Source organism: Corvus cornix, chromosome 6, assembly GCF_000738735.6.
Source record: "Corvus cornix cornix isolate S_Up_H32 chromosome 6, ASM73873v5, whole genome shotgun sequence".
NCBI classification, from domain to species: Eukaryota; Metazoa; Chordata; class Aves; order Passeriformes; family Corvidae; genus Corvus; species Corvus cornix.
The window spans coordinates 5,594,819-5,621,120 of record NC_046336.1 but is presented as its reverse complement, the minus strand read 5'-3'; the positions used below and the strand labels follow the sequence as shown (position 1 = coordinate 5,621,120).

At 44.1% G+C, this 26,302-nt stretch overlaps 1 protein-coding gene across 1 annotated transcript in view; it reads left to right on the top strand.

Moving 5' to 3' along the window:
- The first annotated feature begins 7,147 nt into the window (after positions 1–7,147).
- GRK5 (G protein-coupled receptor kinase 5) overlaps positions 7,148–26,302 on the top strand; it is a 151,871-nt gene continuing 132,716 nt past the window's right edge. The window contains exon 1 of the mRNA XM_039553527.1: positions 7,148–7,337. Within this exon, the coding sequence (XP_039409461.1) occupies positions 7,286–7,337 (52 nt within the window). The 5' untranslated portion in view covers positions 7,148–7,285. The remainder of the gene's footprint in view (positions 7,338–26,302) is intronic.

The window sequence follows — 26,302 nt, the reverse complement described above, 5'->3', positions numbered from 1 at the left end:
AGCTCCTGGCCCTGCACAGGACACCCCAAGAGTAACAGCATGTGCCTGAGAGAGCTGTCCAAACACTTCTTGAACTCTGTCAGGCTTGGTGCTGTGCCCACTTCCCTGGGAAACCCATTCCAGCACCCAACCACCCTCTGTTTTTTTTAAAACCTGGTGTTTTTTCTAATATCCAACCTAAACCTCCCCTGACTCAACTTCAGGCCATTCCCCTGGATCCTGTAACCGGTCACCACAGGGCAGAGATCAGTGTCCGCTCCTCCTCTTCTCCTCATGAGGAAGTTGTAAACTGTGATGAGGTCTCCTCTCAGTCTCTTCCAGGCTGAACAGACCAAGTGCCCTCAGCCACTCTTCATACGGCTTCCCCTCAAGGCCCTTCACTATCTTCAGAGCTCCTAGCTTCTTTCTTTCTGTTCCTTCATCTAAACAGTTAAACCAAGTTGAACCCAGTTTCTCTTCTGGGTTTTAGTAATTTCTGGTTTCGTATATTTATTAATATCCACAACATTTTAGAAAGGGTGGACCTTGTGAACTAGAGAAAAGTCTGGCTCTGCTAGCAGGATAAGCTCAGCCATCAGCATCTGGGGCCAAAGCCAAAGGCAGCCAGAGCAATGTCAGCTACCCCTAGGATGAACTTAATAAATGCTAAATCCGTACTTCTGAACTTATTTCTGCTACTGATCCGTCTGCATGGTCCAATCACCTCGGTAACAGTGAACCCTCTGAGCCTTCAAAAGAGGGAGGGCTGTATTCAACCTGCCTGTCAGGGTTGATAAGTAGCTCGTATTAACTCTCTAGTATGCCCAGGAACTGTTTGGGGCAGCTTTAGTTGATGTTGTCCAAAAGTGTGCTGAGACCTTCCCGGGCATTTAACATCATGGCCAGTTTCCGTCACTGGCACCTTTCTGGGACACTCCTGAATTTATTAATCCAGGTGTAGACAATGACAGCTGGAAATGTGGCTCTGATAATCTTCTCAAAAAAAAAAGTAGCTCCCAGTAGAGCAGCCAGAATAATGTTACCTACTCATACATGCACAGAGATAACTGCGTGGGCTTGTGATGAAGATGGAGGTGCTCAAAAGGGGATGATGAAGATGGAGGTGTTCTGCAAAAGGGTATGAGAGATGAGATGTTCTTACAGTCAGGGTGAGGTGAGGGGGAAGAAAATGTGGACAGTACAAGACACAGATACCCCAGTATGGGGTGCACCTGCATAGTAGTGTAACTGCTTCCTGCATGCACTGATTTCCTTTAATTCAAATAGGCATCACTGGTGCTTTGGATTTAGAGGCTGTTCCCTTCAGGCTCAACATCTGCTAACAAGCTCTGAGTGCACAAGCACAGCATGGGGTCAGGGAACTACCAGGATCTGAGTTACGGAACTTTACCAACCCCTTGCTTCTCATTAGCGCTTCATTAAGGAACACCTGAAGGTGTGTGAGAGAGAAGTTCAGTTTTGAGTCTTGCTGATAAACCAGGGCTGCTGGAAAGTGCCAGCTGGAGGGGGACTCTGCTGGGAAAGTCACTGGCTGAGCGACAGGTGTTGTCTGGCAGAGCTACTCAGATTATTTGCATGTTGCCTAGAATTTTGGGGCACTTTTGCTTAAAAATCCCTCAAAATATGAAAGTGGAAGCCAGTAAACTATTTGTACATTAGAAAGTATGTCAGGTAGAGTGTGGGTGAGCTGTGCCCTAGTCTGCAGCCTTGGATTTGGAGAGGGAAGGAGTGATTGTGGAGATTGTGACCAGGGTAGAGGTGTAGAAGGTCTTTGTGCCTGCTGCCAGCAGAGCAGTGTGCAGTGAGGGTGAGCCTGGGACACCTGTGGAGCAGTGGCTGTAGGTGGAGAGCAGCAAACCATCAGCCATTACCTGGGCTGATTCCTTTCAGAGCAGTGCAGGATGGCATGAGTGCATTCGTGTCTGAAACCTGGCACATGCCCTTGGACACAGAGACGAGCTCGCCCAGACGAGTGCCCTGGGACTGGGCAGCAAACTCTGTGCCCAGGGGAGGCCGGGCTCCTTTCCCTCAGCTGTGGGAGCTGCATTGTGGCAGCCAGAAAAGGGCTGTTGCTCGGATTTCCTGAGGATGGCTGTCTCATCCACAGATGATTATTCACAACTTCTAAGTTGATGTATTCTAAACCGATGTCCTTCCCCCCTCCCCGGAAAGTTGTATTTGTTTAAAACTCTTTGTTTAAACTCTTGGCTTGCAGGTGGGGAAATATTGCTCATGCTTTGTTAGGAGGCAGCGTAATTCAGCTCAGACCTCTGTGCAAATGCTTGAACTACTGCCATTTAGCAGGGGGTATTTTCCATTTTGCTTTTTACTGAGCATCCCTGCAATCTGAAGATGGACCTTGTCACTACCAAAGAGCACTTGATAAAAGTTCCTTTTTCCTCAGCTCTGGCTCTTGCACAGGTTAGAGCAGCTGCTAAACCTGGTTCTTATTGACACCCAAAGCTCAATCTACTGAGTGATCAAAATCAATCTATCGAGTGATACCACATGCACATCTTTTTCCAAAGCTTTTTGTTGTCTCCTTTGCTCTCTTTAAGCCTGATTCAAATTGAGATGTGAAGTTGGTGAAAGACTCTCCAGGGGTTTCTGCAGGCTTTAAGCAGAAGTTGGTATACAAGGTGCAGAGTAGTCCATAAGGCACTTGAATAGATAATGGGAGATGTGAATGTTCTTTTTGGTTAGGATACTTATCTGACTGCTCCCATTTTGTGCCTCTCTTTTCCTGTCTGGGAATAATTAACTATGTCATTCTGGTGAAAAACTACAACATTGGTTGATAAAAAATACTAGATAATGCTTGTGTGACATTTCCATTATTGTTTTGTAAGTGTTAGATTTTAGAGAGCTCTTTGAAAGATCGTCATTCACACAACAAAATTTTAGGGGAAAAGTAGCTGTTTCTCTCTAAACTTGACGAAAGGGATAAGGAAATTGCACATCAGAACTGCTGCTGTGGATCACTGAGTGGCAAATTCTGTGCAGAGTATGGGATACCTATGGCTGCTTGCTTAAAAAGAAAATCTGCTCATCTTCTACAAGGTTACTTTATTCCATGTGCTCAAATACTGTAACAATCATTTGTCCTCTACCTTGAGGAAACAGGTGAGTGAAAAAGAGGCTGGGAAATGGAAAAAAAACAACAGAGGCATAAACATTTTTATTTAAACCAAAGCAAAAAGTTTGGCTTAGGCAACACGATGCATCACCCCGTGACTGTTGGTAGATGGCAGCCTCTGTCCTTGCACACAGGGGCGCTGGAAAATATTCCAGCTGCCTGCAAATGCTCTCACAGGCCTGTGTGCTCCCACCTGCTGATACCCAAGCTCAGCAGGAGGAGAAAGAATTTGCCCATTCGTAGTAATAAGTTTCAGAAGCAATTCCAAGCACAACCAGCTTAGAGCTAATCATGAACGGGCTTTACTGCGTTAATTGAGTGTTATAACATGGATTTAGGAGATAGCTGCTCTTGGGGTGTGTTTCCAATTGATAAGTATAGGCAAAAGCCTTTCTGACATCTGGTTCGCCAGGGGTCTTACCCTGCCATTTCGAGGCGGCCGTGCTGAGGCCAAGCGGTTTTTCTCTGGTGGCAGGATAAAACTGGGTGTGTTGCCGCTGTGTTTCTGGCTGGAGCTGTGCGAGCCCACCCTGCTGATGACTCATCCTTGAGTGGCTCAGAATATCACACTGTGCCTTGCTGCTTCCCTGTTCCTATTACACTGATGCATTTGGGTCTCGCTTGGTGTTGGCGTTTCATTTACAAACCTCACTTTTCCTATAAAGGAAAGATGGCTGCCAGCCCTGCTTTACCCTGATGTTCAGCACTTTTAGGTTTTTAGGAGTCTCTCCTGAATGACTTCAGATGGAAATCTTAAAGCAGAACGATTAAACACATTAAGCACCTTTGAAAGCACATTTTTCAGAATATGAATGTTTTGCTGGTAGCCTGTCCTTTTGTTTTTCCTTCCAATATTGGCTGCTTCTGCATGTGATTCAGACTAAATTTTCCTTTTTCTCAAAGCAAGGGTTGAATCAGGATCTTTAGGCCAGCAAAAGAGGCCTGTGTTCCTTCCCTGCATTCCTTCCCTACCACCCTGTCTTTGAGTCCACGTATTTCAGCACCATTTTACAAGAGTGAATAGAGTCAGATAAGCAGTGGAACAGATTTACAGGTCTCCTGATTCCTTCTCCCTCATTCACAGAGAACCTGACTGTTCCATTAAATCAGGTGTGGACATAGCTTGAAATTAAAGGACTGTGTCACCACAAGAGAAAATGGATATAAATAAATCTACCTCTTCCTAATTTTTTTTTTTGTTGGTTTTGTGAACCAGTTGTTCCAGGTGACAGGAGAATTAAGATACTGACAGCTGTGAGGCAGTCATGAGGTAAGAGTCCAAATGCTGCAGTGGATTTTGCAACAGCCAAGTGATGGACTTCCTGTGCAGTGGTACTTGCTCTGGCTACACATGGGAAGCCCCATCCATGAAAGGGGCCATCCATCTCAGGCCTGTGTCATACATCAAGGGTATAATCAGGCTTAAAAATGCAGTAGGAAAGAGAGATGCAGTGAGGACTAATCAATTTGATTTTGTTTTTCCAAGTAGCACTGGTGAGTGCTAGTGAACACATCTCCTTCCGTGTCCTAGTGCACCACAGTGAGTTAGATTTATTAGAAACAAAGGGGGTTTTGTTAGTTAACGTAAGAATAATGAAAAAAACCCTCTCCATTGCTCTTCCCAATAACCCTGGAGTCAAAATTGCTGCTCTCCATGTAGATGTGTAACTAAGACACACATATTATTGCAGACCCTCAGCAGCCTGGTAGCAGAGCTCAGATATCTCCACTCCCTGCGCTCAGCCACATTTAAGTTACGTGGCTGCCTCGGGTCCACTTCAATGCAAAGCCGTGCAGCTGAGCTGGAATAACCCCTGTGGCAGCAGCACACGCTGCTGCTTGGCTGTCCCTGCTCCTGTGGGAGCTGGATAAGTGTGCCTCTGGTTGCCAGGATCGTGGAGCACGCCGGAGCTGCGCCGCACATGAACACTAGGTAGCTCCATGGGATTTCCAAACTCCAGACAGATCTGTCGTAACTCTTTTGATAAATATGTTTGCCCTTTCAAGAATTAAATATTTGAAAGTATACAGGACAACATCAGCATGCTGGAGTCATACTTTTGTCCCACAGGGCAACACTGTGGATACCTCCACATATCTAGAGGTACATATAGATATTAGATAAAAGAGGAGCAGAAGAGCTGTTTGGTGCACATGCTGATTTCCAGTGCAACTGATACTTGAGCTCTTCAAGATTTGCCCTCTTCATTCAGGCACCTCCATAAAAATAACTCACCAAACACAGTCAGTGCTCCCTGTGGAGTCTCCCATGAAGGTAAATCCCTCTCCACTGGACAGCCTCATCCTGAGGTGCAGCAGTAATCCCACTGCTGCTGCAGTGAGTGGTGCTTTACAAAATGGACACTTAGACACATGCCTTCATTTGTTCTTTGGAGAGAGGAGTTGCTTGTAGCATTAAAAACATTCCGTATAATAAAAGTTCTGTCTTCCACCATCAGCCATGTTGTGATGTTTGCATTGTCCTTATGATGATCATTAGTGGGAGGCTGGGCAGGGATGTGAAATGCACTTAGAACTGAGCATAATCTGCTCTGTTTACATCAGTGCTTGCACAGAAGAGTTCAAACAACAAGCAGGGCAGATGCTCCTTAGGAGCCTCGTCTCTGTGCTAAGGCTCTGGTTTCCAGGAAGCAATTTCTCCCTCAAGAATTATTTAATCAGAGAAAAATCTTCCGGTACTTACAGACACAACTGCTGCTGTATAGAACTTGTATTACAAAGAAAGTAACCACAACATGGAACGGCTCTGAATGTTTTTCTGAAGCTACAGGAGAGAGGCTGTGGAAGATTGTACATAGCAGTGCCACCTGCTATGCACAATAACTTTCAAAGGTCAAACCTTTGACACTTAATCAGGTACAAAAGGCATTTATTGTAGCAATTTTACCCCCAAGGTATTATTCATTAAATGCATTTCTCATCTATTTCCTATGCTCAGAAAATGTGTTCTAGGCAGTCTGCAAGCTCTGCTATTGCAAGTCATTTCTGTGTGGCTGTGCAAAGAAATAAATTGGTACAATAAAAAAAAGAAGAAAAAAGTAGTGTCTATGCTCCACTTACAAGAAGGTGCATGTTAATTTGATTTGCTTCGTGTGGATTTAATCAATGCAAATACAGATGGGGGAAGAGTGTCAGTGGGAGTAATGGGTCGTTTTTATTCCTCTTTCATTGCTTGACCTGCTGAATCGATCTACCCCGTTGCTAGGAAAATCAGAATCATGCTGACATGAGCATCTGTCCTATGTAGACAGGAGAGAGTTTATGTTGTAATCTAGCGCTTAAAATTCACAAACTTTCCGCAAGTGGCCGATGCCTCACACAGCTCCTTACAAGGGTGAAAACAATAGTGTGGCAGAAGAGATGGGATTCCCTCAGGTTCTTCCGTAGGGGGCTTTTGAGATCCCGAGAAAGGCGAGAAGCTCCGGCCCGAGGAGAAGGGCTGAGAGGGGGAGGAAGAAGTCTGCCGGTTACCGGCGACCCCTTCCCACGGGTGTGGGCACCTGCGGGGCGGTGACGAGCACGAAGAGCGGGGCCGGGGAGCCCTGGGCACGGCGGGCAGGACAAGGCGAGCCCCGGGCCGCCGCCGCGGGGTGGAGCGCGGCACCAGGGCTGTGCCGGGGCCGGGACCGCGGGAGCCCCGCGCATCGCCGCACCGAACACCCAGCCCGCCGCCCGGGACGCTCTGGCCGGCCCCTGCCCGTGCCCCTGCCCGTCTTCTCCCCCTCCCGAGGCGGGCAGTGACCGCCCCTCCCTGGGGACCCTGCGCGGCTGTGGAGCCGGCGCCAGGTGCGGCGAGGCCACTCCAGGACTACACGTCCCGGCGTGCCCAGCCCGGCGGGGCCGGCGCCTGCGCGGGGCTGCGGGGCCGCTCCGCGGTGCCACACCCCGGGGGAGGGAGGCAGGAGCGCCCGAGCCCTCAAACCACCGGGGGAGCCGGCGGGGCGGAGGATGGAGTAGCGGGGCGCGGCGGGGCAGGCAGTGCGGGGAGCGCCGCCTCCGCCCGGGGAGCGGGGATGATGCGCGGGGGACAACGCGCTAGGGGCAGGAGGCGGGTGGTCGCCCGGAGACTCCGCACCTCGGAGTGACGTCCTGCTGCAGTGCCGCTGCCTGCGCTGCCCGAGCTCGTCAATGGAGCTGGAAAACATCGTTGCCAACACCGTTTTGCTGAAAGCCAGGGAAGGTGAGAGAGCGGCGGGAGGGGAGAGGGGGCTGGAGCATCCTTGTCGCAGTCGCCCCTCCGCGGAGCGATGCCCGCGGGATGCGGGCGGGCACCGGTGGGGATGCGCGCCGGTCCCGCCGGCGGCGGCTGTCGGGGTGCCATGTGGCTGTGCCGGCGTTGGAAACGGCTTGTTTGAGACACAGCCCCGGTGAAAAGGAAAATACCTCTGTTTTTCCCTGTGCGCGGGGGTTTGGGAAAGGAAGTGAATGAGATTGCAGAGATTACAATATTCACCCATCTCTTCCTTCCCTCTTCCCGCCTCCCCCCCTCAAATCTGGTCCCACAGATTGTGCTATTTCAGCGTCTATTGTTAAAGGTCAGCTGCAGATGCATTCATTCAAAAGGGCTTAGCAAATCTGCAAATAGCTTTCCGCGCCGTGTGGTGAGACCGGCAGGATCGTATCGCTTCCCCGTACAGTCATTGCCTTATTCGGCGTTATTAGGTGAGATCATGTTGCTGCAAACATGCCCATTGTTGAGAGCGTGTTTGTCCCCAGCCGGAGCCGGACAGAGGGGCTGGGGGTTCAGCCCCCAGCCCGCGGGTGGCGCGGGGGTCTCCGAGCGGGGGCTGTCCCCGCGGCCGCCGCCGCGCTCGGGCAGCGGGGATGCTCCGGGCGATGCCGGAGCCGCCGGCGCGGAGCCGCCGCTGCTCGGCGCGGGGCGCCTGCAAACACGCTCGGCTGCCGGCTGCGGCGGGGGCTCCCGGCAACATCCCCGTCCCGACCCCGAGCACTGGCAGAGCCGAACAACCACCGGCGGATCGGGCTCCCGGGGCTTTCTTTCCCCCCGTCGGGAGCGGACGCGGTTTCCTCTCTCCGCGCGGGCGGAAATCCTCCCGCGGTTGCGGAGCGCGGGGCCGGGCGCTGGGCACGGCGGGGCCGGGGGCTCGGGGCTCCCCGCCGAGCCCCGTCCGCCCGGGAGCATCCCTCCGGCTGGAGCGGGAGCGCCACGCATAAGCAACACGTCTTACGGTTGCGGCATCGCTGCCAAGACGCGATCGCCTTCTGTCTGCCCCAACTCATTTTTATGTTTGTGTTTATTTACTTGCTTACTGCTTAAAATAAGGCATTTTTCCAAGCCCTTGCTCAGAGTTCCTTCCCTGAAAACACTTGCTGGACCAGGCGGTTTTAGGTGCGGTACAACCTGCAGCCTGTTTTCCGCTGTCTTCCGAAGCGCTGGAGCTGCCTGCGAGCGAGGCTGATCACCGCTTGGGTGGGCTTCAGCTTCGGTCACTCTGAAGCTGTGGAAGTACGAGTAAAGCAGCGTTCATTTTGTAAGGGAGATCATTCAAATAGTCCTTCCGTGGAGCGATCCTTTCGCTGGGAAAATAACTCAAATTGTAAAATAGTGTTTATGTAACTCACAGGCTGTTGAACTTTTGAGGCTTAGCTAAAGAGTAAAGTCCTGAGATCCTCTCAAAAAAGCTCTACAAATAACAAGGGCAAAGGTGTTATCCCATTCAGCAGATCAGTGAATTATAACGTTTTGACTTCTGATGGAGATCTTTTATTTTCAGTTGTCATTGTTAATGTTGTTTAGGATGCAGTTGTTGCTACCAGTTATACAATGCCGGTTTAGATTTCAGTAGACTTTAAGAGTACTTTAAAGGACTGGTATTAATTACAGTTATTGTGTGTTGTTTACAGAGAGCTGATACTTTGCAAATAATTTCAAATCTGCCGCTCAGTTTTATGGTCCTTTTCTACCATTCTCAGGAAGATGGTTACAGTCACGTTGCTTTATTGTGTTAGAGTTATATTAAAGAAGCTGTCAGCTATAATCCAAATGGCAGAAATTTATCAAGGTTTCCTTCAAACTCCATACCAACTATTCTTTAAACCATGTATGAACCTCCAACAACATTTTTTGGAGGCCTGGTGCTAATTTATTTTTAAAGCCTTTTTTTTTTTTTTTTTTTTTTTTGAGAGGATGTGAATTTTTTTTAAATGAAGAACCAAGGGCAAATGATGTACCTGACATCAGAGCCACAAGTATTATTGTTGTATTAGATAGGTTGCCACACTTTAGTTATCATTGCAAGCTGCTGTGAGTAAAGTTGTTTTAAAATTTGCAGTGAGTAATGTAGGTGGCTTTCATTGCAGATGAAGAAGACAGACAGCCTATGGAAGACCAAGAGTAAAAGCAAGTTAATATATTGAGGATTCTGGTATCTAAAATTAAGTTTGTTCCAGGTCCTGCAGACTCCATCAATAGATTTAGCTGGGTGGACACGTAGCCTAAGCCAAGTACGTGCCTGTGTGTTTCCACTTGTGAAGTCAAAATTAAAGCTGTATTAGCTCAGTCACATGCTGGTTGGTGCCTGCAATGGGGTTCTTAATGTTAGGAGAAGAAAAATGATGGGATCCACTCTGCAAATGTTAGTAAAGGCAGAAGTTTTGTCAGATTTGCAAGGGGAACACAAACCTACTCTCAGTAGCAAAGAGAATTTCAAAGAGAGGTTTAGGTATAGCTACAGTGTGAAATCCAGCAGTGAGGACATTCGAGGGAGTCAGAAGTAGGGCTGAGTGGCCACCACAAATGTTTTATAGCAAATATTGATTTAAATTTTGCAACTCTTTTGCTCTGGCCTTGGTAGATTTTTTTTTTCCTGTGGTCCCTTGTCTAAGTTCCTTCACCCCTGATGTAAAGTGAGCTTTTGAGCTGAAATACCAGGGGGCAAGTTTTATAACTGCTACACAAATACTTGCACGTAAATCCTTATGATCACAATGAGAAGCACACCCAGAATTAACTGATGCCATGTGATACATGAGTAATCTTATTAGAGCAACAAAAAGAGTAAATGTGGTTCACATACAAAAATGCATTTCAGTGAATAATTTCAAGCAGAGAATAAATTTCAGGAAATTTTAGTATTTTTGCAGAATATGAAGGTTTTGACACAAAATTACACATAAGGTACTTGTTATACTCAGAAGTCTGCCAGTCTGAACATGTAAGAATGGAGATTTACTGCATTTGAAAGTCCATTCATTATTTATTAGGAGCAAATTTATTCTGTTTCCTCAACTATAATTTCTCATTTCTTGAGTGCAAAGTCCCATTTCACAAATCACTAATCCCTTTTCAGACTGAATAGAAAATACATCTGGTTTAATTATAGAAACCAAATAGGTATTTGGGAACTATCTAGTATTGCCTGGGGAGAAGAATAAGATCAGAAGGGAAGACAAGAAAGATGAGAGTCATAAAAAGAAAATCAAAACAGTAACAATTGCAGTCATTTTGGGTTGAGTAAGAACCCCACATTGTATGGTGGTAAAACATTTATCTGGATCTTCATGGAATCACAGAATGGTTTGGGTTGGAGAGGACCTTAAATCCCATCCCATTGCACCCCCTGCCATGGGGCAGGGACACCTTCCACTATCCCAGGTTGCTCCAAACCCCATCCAACCTGGCCTTGAGCTCTTCCAGGGATGGGGCAGTCACAGCTTCTCTGGGCAACCTGTGCCAGGACCTCACCACCCTCACAGGGAAGAATTCCTTCCTAATATCTAATCTAACCCTCTGCCAGTTTAAAGCCATTTCATTGACCTTTCTTTTCATCAGCCTTCTTGTTCCTGAGCCTCAGCAATGGTGTCTGAGCCACAGAATCACCCAGCCATGAGTACTGGAGATCCACCACGCTGTCAGCAGGAAGTCCGAGTTGGGCAGTGAGTCCCAGTTCACTTTCCCAATTTGTGGCTGTTTGACCACAGGGCATCATCAGAAGCAAGGAGCCAGGAGAGACCAAGAACTGAGTCTCAGAGGAACTTTATCAGCCCTAATCCACGGAAGCTTTAATCATATCCACAGTCTTGAATCTGCTCTTGCCTGTCAAAAACAATAAGCTGATAAAAGACAAGTTTTTCAAAGAGATTGATGATTAAACTGCAGTGTTTGTATGAACAGTAAACAGTATGGTTAGGAAAGCATGACCAAGGCATGGTGATTACCTGAGTACTCTTTCTCATGAGCCATTCCTTCCTAGCTGTAAGATCAACCTTCCCTGATGTTTCCTGCTGCTTCTGTGGGCATGAGCTTCCTCAGACAACCTGAAACACATTTCAAAACACAAATACAACTTGACTCTGAAATTGCAAAATCCTCTACAAATTTGTACAAACATACAGACAATTCTCACCACTTTGAAGTTTTAATGACAACTGTGATGTATAATTTAGTAATTAGTTTTAAAGCAACCACTTTGTAAGATGAGCTATGTTTTTTTGTCAAACCCAGAGTCTCTAAAGTGCAAAGTTTACCATATAAAAGGAAAAAAAACCTAAACCTTCAACTGAAACCACTGAAACACACTGCAAAGGCAATGCAAACCACTGAAACACAATGCAAATGCTTTTTTCCCTTTTTAGGTAGACTGGAATTCTAAAATAAGCTTATTTATGGCACCCAAGCAGAGCCTTCTTTTGGCCTAGACAAAAGGGTGACCTTTTATATATTCTCAGAATTTTTTGATGAGTGCACAGTGATGCCATATAACATGCAAAATGTGCCTGTTCATAAATTGCTGTATTTTTAGCTTGCTTTTTGCAGGATGATCACAGGAGAGATTTGTGTGTGTCCTTATTGGCAAAAGACTAGCAATAAATCCTAAACATGAAGCGTGACTGCTTTCCAAGAACTTGGCTGCAGAGCAGTTGGAAAAAGGGCAGTAGAACAATGAAAAGCATATTTTGAAGGAAAGAAGGTGGCTATAGTGGCAGCCAAAACTCCATGGAGAATATGGTTATTGCAACTTCATTAACCAGTGCATTGAATGCAGAATCTAAGACTCTGTCTTCCATCCCTTGACATAAACCCGAAATACTTTGTATGGAAAATGCTGGCTCTGTAAGCAGAGGAAGCTTCCATGTGGTGTCTCAGTTTACTTTTCTTTCTAGAGTTCAAGAGAAGCTCACCATTGTAATAGCTTTCAAAAAAAGTATTTCAAGAATGGAATCAGCCATCGCTTCAGATGCAACAGGGTGCTTTTAAGCAGTAGTTTAAAAAAATTAGATTCCTTTTGAAGCCCAGGACCATTTCTTTCTGGGGAAAAAAATTATCCAGAAGAGTCAAGACTATTTCATTATATTTTAACTAAGGTAATTCAGAAACAGGATTTTTTCAGGCCTATGTGAAAAGAATGTATAAGTCTGAATCACTTCACAATTGCTTTTTAGAGACAGGAACTAGTTCTGTAGCCACACCTGGCTTAGGGCAAATGTGTGTGTGTAGAACTGGCTCGAAATACCTTTCCTGTGTCCTTTTTTTGTATTTTTGCATAGCAGGGCTGATGGAGAGCAAGGTAGAGCTGTAGCTGTGCCCTTGGTGGGCACTCTGGGGCTCTCCCTGTGGCCAGTCACCTCAGTCTGCAGTCATGGGCAGCAGAGCTTGGGATGTGGCAATGCTGGAGAAATCAAGAGCTCTTCCATCCAATCTTTTTCACTGGAGACAGGGCCATGCTCCTTCCTGTGTTGTTGTGTGGAGCTGTTATGGCCTGATTGGTATCTGCCTTGTTGGGTTTGTAGGCATCTAAAAAATATTTAGTACTGAGCCAGGTTATTAACACAGAGAACCTATTATGTAGTAAAACTTTTAGTACAAATGTTAACTGTGGAAGTTTGAGTAGAACTACTTACATCTGCTCCATTAATCTCATGGGATTGCTTTCCTCAAGTGCAAAATAATAAATCTAGGAAGAGACTGCCTGTCTCTGTTATCAGTATGTTCTTTTTCTGAGAAGGCTTTAACTTAGTGTTGCTGAAATTATCCACTCGGAAAGGAAATTTCAGTACTTATACAAGACATTGACATAACTTTATGACTTTTTTTTTTTTGTTAGTTAAGAATACTCTGAGAACTTAGTCAAAATTACTGGAAAGAGGTGGTTTTAGTGATGCTCTGCTGAGTGTTGCCAGAGCAGCAGCACGTGGACCAGACTAACCCACGTGTCTTTGTGATAAACAGCTCCAGAATTAAAGTCTCAAACACAGTTGTGCCCCAAGATGAGCCCTAGCTGTCCATGCCTTTGTCCCCAGTGAGTTTTGGATGGGCCTGTGCTGTCCCATTTTGAAGGAGAAACAGCTTAAGAGGAATTCAGCAGCTCTGACTTCGCTGGTTTTAGGGCCCAGGGGTATGTTGCACCTGTTTGGTGGCTCATATTGCTTCCTTTGTCTTGTATACCTGTGGACAGCACAATGTGTCACTCCTGGAAAAAAAAAACACAACAAAGACCCCACACTTGCATCCTGTCTGACTTCTTGGAAAATGAGCTCCCTATCCAGGTACTGCTGTGCTAGCTGAGAGCTGCTAATGATCTCTTCCCAGCTCAGAGGATGAAGACCTGTGTGCTGAGGACTTTGATGCTTGCAGTGAAGGGTCTGAAGCCCCAGTTTTGTTGTCAGACTTACTGCAGATGTGTTCTGATCCCCACAAACCTCATGGTACCTGCATGGGTAGAGACAGAAGTTGTGGTTTTGTTGTTTGGTTGACTGATTCTTCTTCCACACTGGTTTTCTGCCAGTGTTACTCTGTGAATGACTTCTGGTTTGTATTGATCCAGGGAAAGCTACAGTATCACATCTGGATCCATATTGTTGCACTGAAAAAGTTTAAAAGCAGATTGTTTGATCAAAGCAGTTACTGTGCTTGTGTAATATTAGTCAAATCCAACCAAATAAACACAGGTTCTGGACAGAAAAATGGGAGTTAGGGATCTAACTCATGCTCATCTGAGATCTTGTCCTGGATCTTTATTTTGAAAATATTCTGTGTGCTGTATGAGTTTTCTGTGTGGCAGTGGGGAAGAAGAGAATCGGTTGCCCCTTATTTTTACTGGCATGTAATCTAAACAATAACAAGATGATATAATCCTAATATTTCTTTAAGACCACAGGATGTGAAATTAAATTAAAAGGCCAGGAAAATAAAGAACCCTGCAGTTTGATTACACTCAGCTGGATTATCTTTGTAATTATTTTCCTTGGAAGATTTAAAAATGCATACGGCTTTGTGAAAAAGATTAAGCAGGGAAACCAAAATTAAAGTAAACAATCTAAGGAAAATATTGCAAAGATGATGGTATATTACTTAATTAAAAAAATTGCACAGAGTTGCCTGTTCAAAATGAAAGGATGGAACAAAACACAGGTGAGGAGGAAGATGGATGAGGCTGTTCCGCTGGCTCAGCTGCTTCTAGCTCATATAATATCCTTTCAGATATAGGTAAGAAACTGTCAGAAGCAGTTATTCAGGGAAGAAGGGCAGGCTGAAAGGAGCAGAATTACAGGTACTCGAGCTTCAATCCAGACCTGGAAGCAAATAATGCAAACAGTGAAGGAAGGCCTGTTGTCTGTGCTCCAGGATGAGAATAGTTATTCACAGCTAACTTTTTGGTGGTGCAGCCAAGGCTGAAAAATTTCTATATCCATCATTTCCAACACCTAGGGATGTGTTTGCTATGCATGAGTAGTCCCATGGACTTCACAGGGGCACTGCTTGCTGGTTGGAAATGCAGCTTGTTTGTGCTCAGGGATCAGCCAGTTCTCACTGCAGCAGAGCTGTTCCAGGCAGTAAAACCACATGGATAGAGCTAAAGGGAAACTACTGGAAGCCATTGGGGTAGGCCTGCTACAACATCTTGTCCCTGGTCTGCCATGTACTTTTTAAGGTATGGAACATTTTGGTATAAAAATGACTCCTTTTATGGGTCTGTCTCTCTAGATTTTTTTTTTAATTAGCCCAAGAAATCTTGTTGGTTTGTTTTTTTGTTTTTTTTTTTTTCTAGTTGAATTTCCCTTACTCCCATCTCCTTTACTCATGTAATCCCTTTTGTACAGTTTTCATTTTTCCAGGTACTTTCTGTTCCTCACCAGTTAAGGTCTTGCCAAGTTTAACAGGTTTTGTTCTTTCCTCCTTCCAGCCTGTCAGCTTGGATGGATGGCCCAGCTCAGAATTCTGTGCATTCAGTCCTCAGTTGGAGTTCCCTCCCAGCCGTGGGTTCCTTGTGCCGAGGGACAGATTGGCCATGCAGGGAGGCTGAACCTGCTCCTCACCCTACCCCACCTCAAAACCAGCCAAAACAGCTGCTGTGGTGGGGATGGACCCTGGGGAAGGGGCAGGACCACAGTGGGTATTTCATCAGGGTATTTCTGAGCAGTTTTGCCTTCTGAGGTTGCTGGTGGAGCTCCCTGTTGTCCCCAGGATGCTGGCGAGGCAGTTAATAAGCTGGAGCAGCTATTTTTGCCTTGGTTGAGTATTCTCTTGGGTCCCACTGAATGCATGATTTCACTGTGAGCTTGGCTTTTCCTGCTAGGCTGAGGTTATGTTGCAAGTTCTAGAAGTTACCATATTTTTCATACAATTCCTCTCTTGCTTCACTACTCAATGAGCCAATCTTTACCTTGTGTGGATGTGGAGAACGACGAGTTCTTGGATGCTGTTTGCTAGTTCCCACTGCTCCTGAACCCATCCCTTTTTCCTAGCATCATTCTCCCAGTGAATAAATTTGGATGATTTTATTTCCTCTCCCTGTTGGACTAGTCTAAACTTTTCTAGACCGAAATTCCCATATTTTGTTCTTCCCACTTCTCTGTCTAGTTTATTTTCCCTGTCTTCTGTTTCTGACACCACCTTTGAATTCGAGAAGTCTTTGATGTACTGTTTAAAACACATTTAATTAGTTTGGATTAAATGTCAGTTTCCTGGCCACATGTAAGGCTTTATGTATTTACACTCTCCTATTATCCTTGGTTGCTCTTTGGTCAGTGTTTAGTCTGTGTGACAAGGCTCCTGTCTAAAATTACTGAAACTGTTCTTTTTTTCCTCTCCATGCATCTGCTATGGGAGACCTTCATGGCTCTATAGGAAGTCTTTATTTACAGTGAAAGCTTTAGACTCTGCCTGCTTCAGAGTGCTCCCTCAATTTTATCTTGTGTGTCTCAGGAAAGGGCCTACCTGCCAGGAGAATGGAGAAATTCTGTAACGTTACAGCGGTGTTCACTTGGCTGCATCTGCAGAAGGCACTGATGGAGGATCTCATCTTGTGGGGAAAAAAAGGTTAAAAAAGGAGAGAAATGCAGGTGGAAGAAGAGGAGATTCAGAAACAAAGGGAAGATGTCAGTGATGCCAAGTGAAAACAGCACCAGTGAGTCCTCCGTGACACTTCTGTCAAAATATTCCTGTAGGCAGTGCAAGGGAACTGACACCTTTAACAAGCAGATGAGTTGGAAAGAATGGATGCCAGGCTAAATCATCATTTACCCAAGGTTGCCAAAATATCTGTGGAAGATGAATATATATAGATACAGATTCATTCATACTGGTGTTGTTTAATGCTTGTCCTTAGCTTTCTGCTGATTGCATCTTCCTCTTCCCTCTTAGGTTAGATTTTGTTTCTTCCTGGGAATGAAGTTTATATTGGTAATCTTTTTCAGCCAGTGTTCTCTCTTCCATCTTCTTCAGCTTTGGTTTTTACAGACTTGGTTTCTTTATTTTCCCAGTGTTCTGGCTCTCTGTGAAGGAGAAGAGGTTCTAGTGACAAGCACTGTGGAAATCAATAGGGTTGCTTTTTGTAGGGATGATCTTGGTACTTGCAGGGCAAACCTTTCTTCAGCAGAAATCAGTGGAACAACCTACTTTTCTTCTTTTGTTGCACAAAAATGCAGCTGCTCACCCTCCAAGTTTTGCAGAGGAAATTTTACTTGGCTATCAGTTATGGAAAATTAAGGGAATCTGGACACTCAGTCTTCCTATGAGAGGAAGGATAGTTGCCAGTGCAGCATTTGGAAGCTGTGAAAAAGCTTACAAATACAGGAGTTTGGACTAATCTATGAATAAACCCTTTCTATCTCCCTCCTTAGCAATTCCACATCTACATTCCATCTTTGAATCATGGTTTTGTGTTTTCTGAGGATGCCAAATTATAAATCATACGTTGACTGGGAATTCCTCATGAAGCACACATCTGGGAAAGTTTGTGCTTTGTTTATTTCAGCAGCAGCAGAGTTTCAGGAAGAACTATCCAGATGATTTACATATGATGCAAGGTTCTCTCAGGGTTACCATACACCTGTCCTGGAAGCCTTGTGTGTTTAGTGCACATCTCCTTTCACTTTTTGCTGGATGAGAGACAGGAATGGCTCAGGAATGAAAAGAAAACCACAAAACTTTAGCACTCTGGTTTGGAGAGCTGGTGATAGAAGAGAAAAACATTTGAAGTAAATCTCCTTGTCACATGTCATTGATGGGCACTGAAGAGCAGCAGGTGCCTGTGGAAAGGCATGGATAGCACAATCCTTCCTCAGGCTGATCTTTTCAGCCTCCCACCTCGAGGGACGTCCTGAGCAGAAGGTGGCTTTACCCTGTGGAACTTAATAGAGGGATCTATCCTTTGTAAATGTATTTAATCCAGTTTTTGGATCACATTTCTGCTTTTGGCCTGAGCAGCTTTCTGTGGCAATGGGTTCCATCCTGTAACAAAAGCATGCAAGCTTCCCCACATGTGTCCTTCATGAGGGACTTGGTCAATGTATGACTTATGTTTTGGCAGCCTCAGAAAGCAGTCATTGTGAAGACGTGGAAGTGCCTTGGAGGGGGAAAAAAGGGAATTATTCACAAATCAATCAAGTATTTCTGGGTTTTTGCTGTGTTGGTTTGTTTTTTTGTTTTTTTAACGTGTTGATTTCATTTCTTTTGCAATTCCTATTAGATTTTATAACCTTTTATCATGTCCTCTAATAAATACTGTATCTCCAGACAGAAAGTCCAAGTCTGTCATCTCTGTCCCTTTGCATCTTCTAATTCTGTGTCCTTTTTGAATTGGGTGACCAAAACTACCTGACACTGGTGTGCACTGTGGGCAGTGACACAGTAATGCTGACCACATCATACTTTCTTCTTGTCACCATTTTAACTTGATGGATTTTTGTGTTTTTTCCCCACTGCCACAAGTATTCATTACTAGGCCTATTGCTGGTGACCTCAGACATTTGTCTCCCGAGCTGCAGTGTTTAATTTGGAGCCCATTTTTTGGTGGATATAGCAAGAGTTGTTTTCCTTCATGTGCAATACTGTGCTGTCTGACACAGAATATAGCTTTTTTTTTCTTCCTAATTTTTAAGTGATTTAGAACTGCAAAATACTCCTGCAACTCTTCGCAGACTGTTTTTGTTACAACTGTCCTGAAGAAATTAATCTTGGCAGCAGATGCCAGCTTGTTTTTTATCTCTTTTCCAGTCCATTTATAGATACACTGAATAGCCCAAGTCCTGTTGCAGGTCTCTGTGGCACCCTGTGAGCAGCCCTGCTCCACTGTCAAATTCTAATCCCTGATTTTCCATCCTGTCAACTGCTACTGACTCACAGCAGGGCCCCCTCTCCAGAGACAGTTTAGTTTCTTAAGAATAGTTGGGGAAGGTGACTGTCAAGAAAATCACTGTTCAAAAGTGTCAAAATCCACCTGCCCAGGCAGCTGTGAGTACAGCCAACTTCTTCCAGAGGTAGGGAGGAAAAGGGAACGAGAAATGTAGGAATTTGCCAGCTGATGGCAGTGTTCGAAGGAGCCATTCCTGAGACAACTGAAGATTGGCAAAGAATTCAGGGTTGCACCAAGGGCTGAGGAGCAAGGTCCCAGGTGAACACTCTTAAAGTGGGCACTGTAAAATGTACCCATCAAATCTCTGAGCCTGTTGTAAGGTCGGTGGTCACTCCAAATGCCCCAGAGGAATGTGGTACCTGCCAGTGTGCCACTGGCCACAACACACTGAGAAATAAACCCAACCCAAATCTTCCCCCGTCCCCAAACCCTGCCAATCCTGGGAACCAAAATAAAAAAGAAAAAAAAAGGAAAGAAAGAAAAGAAAGGTGCTTTCAGGTAATTATTCTTCAGGACCTGTACACTAAATACTTGCCTCTGTCCATGCATGCATGCACAGGATCAACCTCTTTCATCAGACAGCCTAATCCAAAATCTCTAGCAGGTCTCGGGACATTTGTTATTCTGGCTCATGCAGACCTCCAGCTGCAGAATGTTTATTTGGCTGTGAAAAGTCTATGAAGTAACAATCTTTGATGGATTCAGCATATTGTTTTCCTTTTTTGGGATGCTGTTTGCCTTCAGCTCTCATGGGGAACACATCTCTCTTTCTGTGTATCATAAATACCAGAGGCCGCGAAGGGCTGTGGATGTGGCACAGGTAGGAGCCTGCACTGCACAGAGCTTGCCTAAAAGTAGTGCTGTAATCTGACTGCACAACAAGTTAATGTTTAACCTTGGCAGCATTTCAGGTTGCTAATAATTTATCCTTGCTTAGTAGCAGCTTATGGCTTCAATAATACCACGACACTGGGATTGTTCATGGAGGCAAGTGAAGGAAGTAAACTCTGGCTCCGTGAGCATAGTTGGGAAAGCAGATAGGGAAATTTATTATTTATTGAGTGACCTCTCCGAGACCTTCGTGTGGTGGTTGATATAAACAAACTGGTAATTGCAAAGAGTGAAGTAAGTAGAAGGCAGCTTTTTAAAACTTATGGGTGTGCTGTGTAAATGATGCTTCCAAGATGAAGCTCAGGTCTATATGATACAAATCTTTTTCAAAGGGATTGTTGGAATATATTTTTAAGCAAACGTTTACCAGCTGTGTGAAAGCATGAAGCTTGTTTAAAAGCCCAGAAATATTTTACAAGGTGAGGACAGAGCAGGCTTTTGTTCAGAGTCCCTGGCCTAAATTTTAAAAAATACTTAGTGATTTTCAAAGAAAATATATTTCAACTTTTAGATACAATGAGCTGAGAAGAAATTGAAACAGGCAATTAAATACTGGGTATTAAACTCTGTTAAAATGTGCATTCTGTGCAGGGAAGAGGTAAATGCTGGAAGTCTGGCATGTTTCTAGGGCCAGATACCAAGGAGGGCAGACAGCAAAGCTTTGATCTCTGCCCTTTGTTCATCTCTGTGCTCTGGTTATCGCTCGGATCTTGGGTTGCAGCATCACATCTTGAAAGGGGGAATGTAGAAATGCTGCCTGTGTGAATCTGCCAGTGCAGGTGCCAGCTGAAGATGCCATTGGATAAACACTGAAGTAGGTAATAAGTTTCAGACGTGAATTGTCCCAAAAGGTGAACAATTTGTTGACAGAGGCAATTTGAGCAGTTGCTCATCAGTGAAAGTAAATGCTTCACATTCCTCGCTCTTGCCTTCTTGTGTAAAAAATAATCCCATTTTTGTATAAGTTAGTTAGAGGGCCTGATGCCTAATTCCAGCAGATAATTGTGGGAAGACTGTTTTTTAAGGAGGTTTTGCTTGTTTCATTAAAAAAGTGATGAGATTTGCAGATGCTTTGCTAACATAGATATGCACTATTACTACTGTTACCTTTTCATCTGGACTGATTGCAAATCCATGACTGTGTTTTAAAAAACACAAACAAGTGATGTATTAACTCCTCTAATATCTCACTGCAGATGAAGTTTCATTTGATCTTAGTAGATGATGTTCAGCTGGAGGATAAAGCTAAGTTTTAGGATTGCAAAGTTTTGCACAGGAGTGAATTTTGCTTTTTATAAATCTTACTGTTTTCCTCTAGGGAGGGGGAAGAGGGAGAGAAATAGCATGACAGGAATCAGTTGTTTTGCTTTAAGAGAATGTGAGGAAACGGTATCTTCCAATAAATACAGATTTTATTAAAGTTGAGTACTGTGACAAATAGTTTAGACTTAGAACGTCAGATTTGGTATGTAAGCAGAGCAACTCCACTGAGATTTGAGTGCATTGCTAAGATTAATGAAATATACTTTGTAAAGAAAGGTAATAATTCACTGGGTAAAAATAGGCAGCATCTTAAAGACCTTGTAAACACAGCTATTAATTTTACAACTAGAATCTTATACTCTTTGTCTTAGTCTGAGAATAATGCCACTGCATTTCCTGACACTACTCAGTGGGTACAAATTCAGCTCTTAAATAGATTTTTAAGTAGATTTTGAAAGTAGCCACAGTTGCATTTTTGTTTGCATGCTTTGTCCACACTTTGGAACAGCTTCATGATACTTCTACTGTATAAAATATTAATCTCTTCCCTCTTAAGCCATCACCCACACCACAAATCCTGCTTGATACACTTGCTGCAGACACTAGGAACAATACAGAAGGAGCCACAACTGACATGCCCCTACTTTTCTACCTACTTACTTCAGGATTTAGCAATCTAAAAAGTACTCCTTGGTGTGAGGCACTAAGTTCCACCCCCCCCCGCCCCCCCATTTTTGATTCTGCTTAATGCTTAGTTTGATGCTGTAGTTCACGTTTGATTTGAGGGAAGAGGAATCTCTTCCCCCTTTTCTTCCATAACCTCAGGTCTTTAAATTTTTATTCATTCTTTTCAGTATGAGAGAGAAGCTTTCTTTAGCTTGACACAGCTTTGTGTTGATCTTTCCAACAGCTCCTGTCTTATGCCACCGTCTTGATCTTCTACATGAAGTGTATATTTGTTTTCTTTCAAAAGGAGGAAGCCTCAAAATTCGGGCAGGAGTGAAAGGCACAATTCAAGATCAATGGTATTAATTTTTTATTTAATGGAACATGGCAAAGTCACCATCATTTTCCATTGACCCCACTGGCCATGAGTGCCTTTTTTTTTTTTTCTTCTAAGCTAAAAAGCACAAGAAAGCATATTTGGGTGCCAGTTCCTTTAACTTTTGAGAAGTAAGCCAAAGGCTCAGCTTACTGCTTATGCAGGAATATCAGTAATCACTTTATGTCAGTGGGGTGAGCACAGAGATCACAAATACAATTTACTGAACTCTGTGAATTTCATAGGGTTTTTTAAGATTTTCTCCTCGCCTTTGCAATTTACTGTTTTTACCATTCTTGCAGGGTCCTAAACCTCTATTTTCAGACTAAAAACCACAATCCATTAATTCATCTCCATGCAGTAACCTGCCTATATGAAGAATCAGTCCAGATGGCGAGACTGGTATCTGGATATTTAAAACATAATCAAATGCTTGGGCTTTCATGTTGATCTGTAACAACTGGAACAGACCTCAGGGTAATTTGTGCTCTGACTCCACCTTGTTTTTAGCAGTGAAGGAGTGTTATTTGACAAGCAGCTCCTTTTCTGGCCAGGGTAACTCACATACCAACCACTACAATGTAGTGAGAAGTGATGAGATGTGACCAGGCTGTCATTTATAAATGTTCCTGTCTGTGGCTGTCTGTGTCTGCCTGTGGTCTTGCTGTACACGTTTTTCATGAAGACATCATAGTACTTCTTGAATAAAGCCCCCTTAGAGGATGCTGTAGCTGGCCTTTTGAGTGGTGGGAATTACTTTCCCTCTGCTGCATCCCAGCTGTGCAGTGCCATGGGGCTCATGGCCCCTCCTTGCCAGCCTGGGATGGGGCCAAGTGAGAGGGCTCAGGGTATGGCCTCTTCATCCAGCACCTGAGAGCAAGAAACTTCCAGGCCTAGGAGACATATCAGGGACTCACAGCTGCTTAAGAGGGGTCTGGGACCAGTTAGAAAGTGAGCAATTTTTCTAACTGTGAGTAAATCCTGCAGCTGGAAAGAGGAAAGGACTCAGGAGACTGAAACTGGAGTGGAGCAGGCCACCAAGCACCATTCACAGTTGTGTATCCCAGCACTGGCATAGAAGATGGGTTTTTTTCTGCCTTTTAAGTTGTGATAGATGAGGCTGGAGATCAGGAGCATGGTCTCTACCCCCAGTTAACGTTGTGCATCTGAGTCAACTGTTTCATCTTTCGTGGTCAAAATCTCTTCTGCAACTGACCTGTGTTCTGTAAAGCAGCTGAACGTAAGGATCTAATAAAGGAATATTAATGCAGGTGTCTCTGTTACATGGAAAACAGAGTATGCAATGACATTCCCTTCTGCTGTGGAGCAGCATGTGGTTTTTATTTTCTGTGTATAAATCAGCATATTTTATTTGTTTTGTAGTAATTTGTAATACATGGATCAATGTATTCTACAGGAACTTACACTAATTGTTCAGAAATTATCCCCTGTTTAATTGTTAGGACTAATTTTTCAGCCTGGTTCCTCAATTAGCTGTGCCATGTAAGCAAATTTTAAAAAATGCATGTCATCATTAATTATCTTATAGAGGAGTCATGATTAATGCCACACTGGCGTCCAGGCAGATCAAGGAACATTCCTACAGCTGACACCTAGGGAACTTTCCCTTTGAAGTCACTGTAGACTTTGGCTGGTTGAAAACCTCAGGACTTTGCCCAGGTTGGTTGTTCTTCTCAAAATTAGTTAAACCAGGTGAATTCTTTCTGGTTCTTTATGACATTTTTTGTAGATGACTGCATATCATGTTCTTTTTGAGACACTGAAACCAAGAATAACTCACATTTTCTTAAGTATCCATATTGGACCACCAAAATTTGTAATTTTTCTTTATAGGAATGGCTTAATGAAATTCTTGGAAGTTTTCTGAAAGCTTTAGAAAATCCTGGTTTGCTTTCTCAGTTTTGGGCAGCTCTGTGCTGACACGTGAAAGGGAGTATGCACATACCTTATAAGCTTACAATAAGCTCTCATATATTGAATTCAGCAACAGTTAAAAGCTTATAGGTATGGAAAGCCTCATGTTGGCACTTAACCTTTCCTCACAGAGTTGGCTGCTAGAGGCTATGTCGACAGCTCAGTAATTTCACAGAAGTGACCATTAGTGTTTCCTGTCCTCCTTATGAACTTTAAAAATATTCAGTGTTTACCTCTGATGATAGTAGCACTGCAGATGCAGAATCCTTCAGTGCTGCTCAGTACTGGCAAGCACAAGGAAAGATGAGGCAGCCTCTTCTCTGAGCAGCATAAAGCTTAACTAATCCATGGGCCCAGATGGGCAAAGTGCAGGGTGAGGAGCAGGCCCTTGCCTGTGGTCCTACAGAGCACAGAGAAGGCAGAAGGAGGAGGTCCCTGGAGACTGTTGATCAAGGCACTCACAAATCTCAGCTTCCCCACTGCAGCAGCCATTTGCAGCCCATGAGGTTAATTCATGTTATTTTACCTCTTGGCTATAACCAGTGGAGAAAGGTGTCCTCTCATGCAGCTTCAAATTCTTGCAACTAAGAATTTGAAATTGCAAATAGTTCTGTGGCTGGGAAAGCATTTTGCCGTAGCTGCCGTGAGGAGCAAAAGTGTGTCGGTTGTAGGGCTGCTGGTTTCCTCCAAACAACTTACCCAAGCAGATTAAGATCTGAGGTTTTCCAAAGTACAAGTGCAATAAAATACAGTGGAAAACAAGAGCTCTGCTATACTGTGGCTAGCTATTGAACTCACAAGGGAATTGAGACAGAACGTGCTGCCCACCCCATCTGACAGCAGTGGGATTCAAATCTTGGTTTGCGTCAACACAGTTGTTGACAACAAAAACTGAAGAACTGCTCTGGAAAGCACTGAAGAAATAACTGTTATGTGGGAACCCACAGCTTCTCAGGGGAAGGAGTAGAAAGAAGGAAGAGAAAATCCTGGGGCCTTTGTTCCCAAGTGATAAAACTCAAGACTCCACGTGTTCCCTGTCGGGAAGGTTCAGCAGTGTCAGGTGGATTGCGCCAGTGCTCCGAGCAGTGAGTGGGGCTCCCTCTGGCTAAATCATCTGCAGCTTGGTGCCACTTGTGTCTCACTGCTTCCCTGAGGCGGTGTCAAATACCAGCATGCATCAAAAAAATAATGGTGATAGCAAGTTTTATTTGCAACCTGCTCTTTTCAGTAGGAGTGAAGGTTTTCAGGCAGTTCAGCAGAGTTAGGGCTTGGCTAAGCTTTACATTCACACAGGTGCCTCCCTGTGATCTGCAGAGGCTGTGAGTGAATAGCTCCCAGCAATAATTGCTGCCAGTGAAATATGGAGCTAATAAATGTCTGCAGTTAGCAGCAAACTGAATAACATATTTTAAATAGTAAGAGTAGTTTGAACTCCCCTAAGTGTAACAACATGTAGCTGTAGACTTTGTTAATGAATAATTACACTGTAAAATTAAGCATATGGAAAATATTTTCATTTCTGTTTTCTGATTTATAACTTAAACACTTAGAGACAATGTTCTTTCCTGCAAAGAAAAATAACTGGTGTATGGACAGGTTATTAAAGATATTTGATTTTCACCTTGGAATATGACTTTATTCCCTAAACCCTTGTGTGTGGGGAAATGTATACATGTGAATAGTTCACTTGCTTCAAAGTAGAACACATCTGGCTTCAGGGTCTACCTCTGAAAGGTGACTTAGAAGCAAAACCTGTAAGAATTTCAAAAATTCTTCTTAAATCTTTGTATCATTAGGCAATCATCCCCAAGTCATTCTGCTTCAAGGTCTAGTCTGGGACCTGTTTCCAAAGTATATGAACACCAGTAGGTTTTGCCAGTTGGCAGCCTGGGACCTGAAATATCTGTTATTACTTAGTGCAAGTACACCATGCTACAGACTGTGATTTAGAAGGCTGGTGTTTGCAAATCATTTATGAAAACTTTCTTTTGTTTCATCTTGTAAAACTTCGTAATTCAGCTGCTGCCCAGGGTATTGTTAAGCTTGAGGGTATTAAGTGTTGCAATGTTTCTGTTTTAAAATCACAGTTTTAATGCATTTTAGGAGTTTCGAATTCCAAAAGCATTCTCAGAACATGGAACATTTCTCATTACCAAAACTGATGCTGAAATACATTATTTTTTTTTCAAAAAGTGAGTAACCCAGCTCAGTCTGTGGTGTCCTATAAAACCTTTCAACTTGGGGGATGGCATGTATATGTAAGTAACAGGCTCCCAGGCTTAGGGCAAGATGTTTTGATGCTGCTGATGCTGCAGAGGCAATTCTTTCTCAAATACTTCAAATCAGTGTAACTGGAATTTTGGCATCACTGCCTTACATTGCTCCATGTCACGTCAGGGTATTACTTTATTTGGTTTA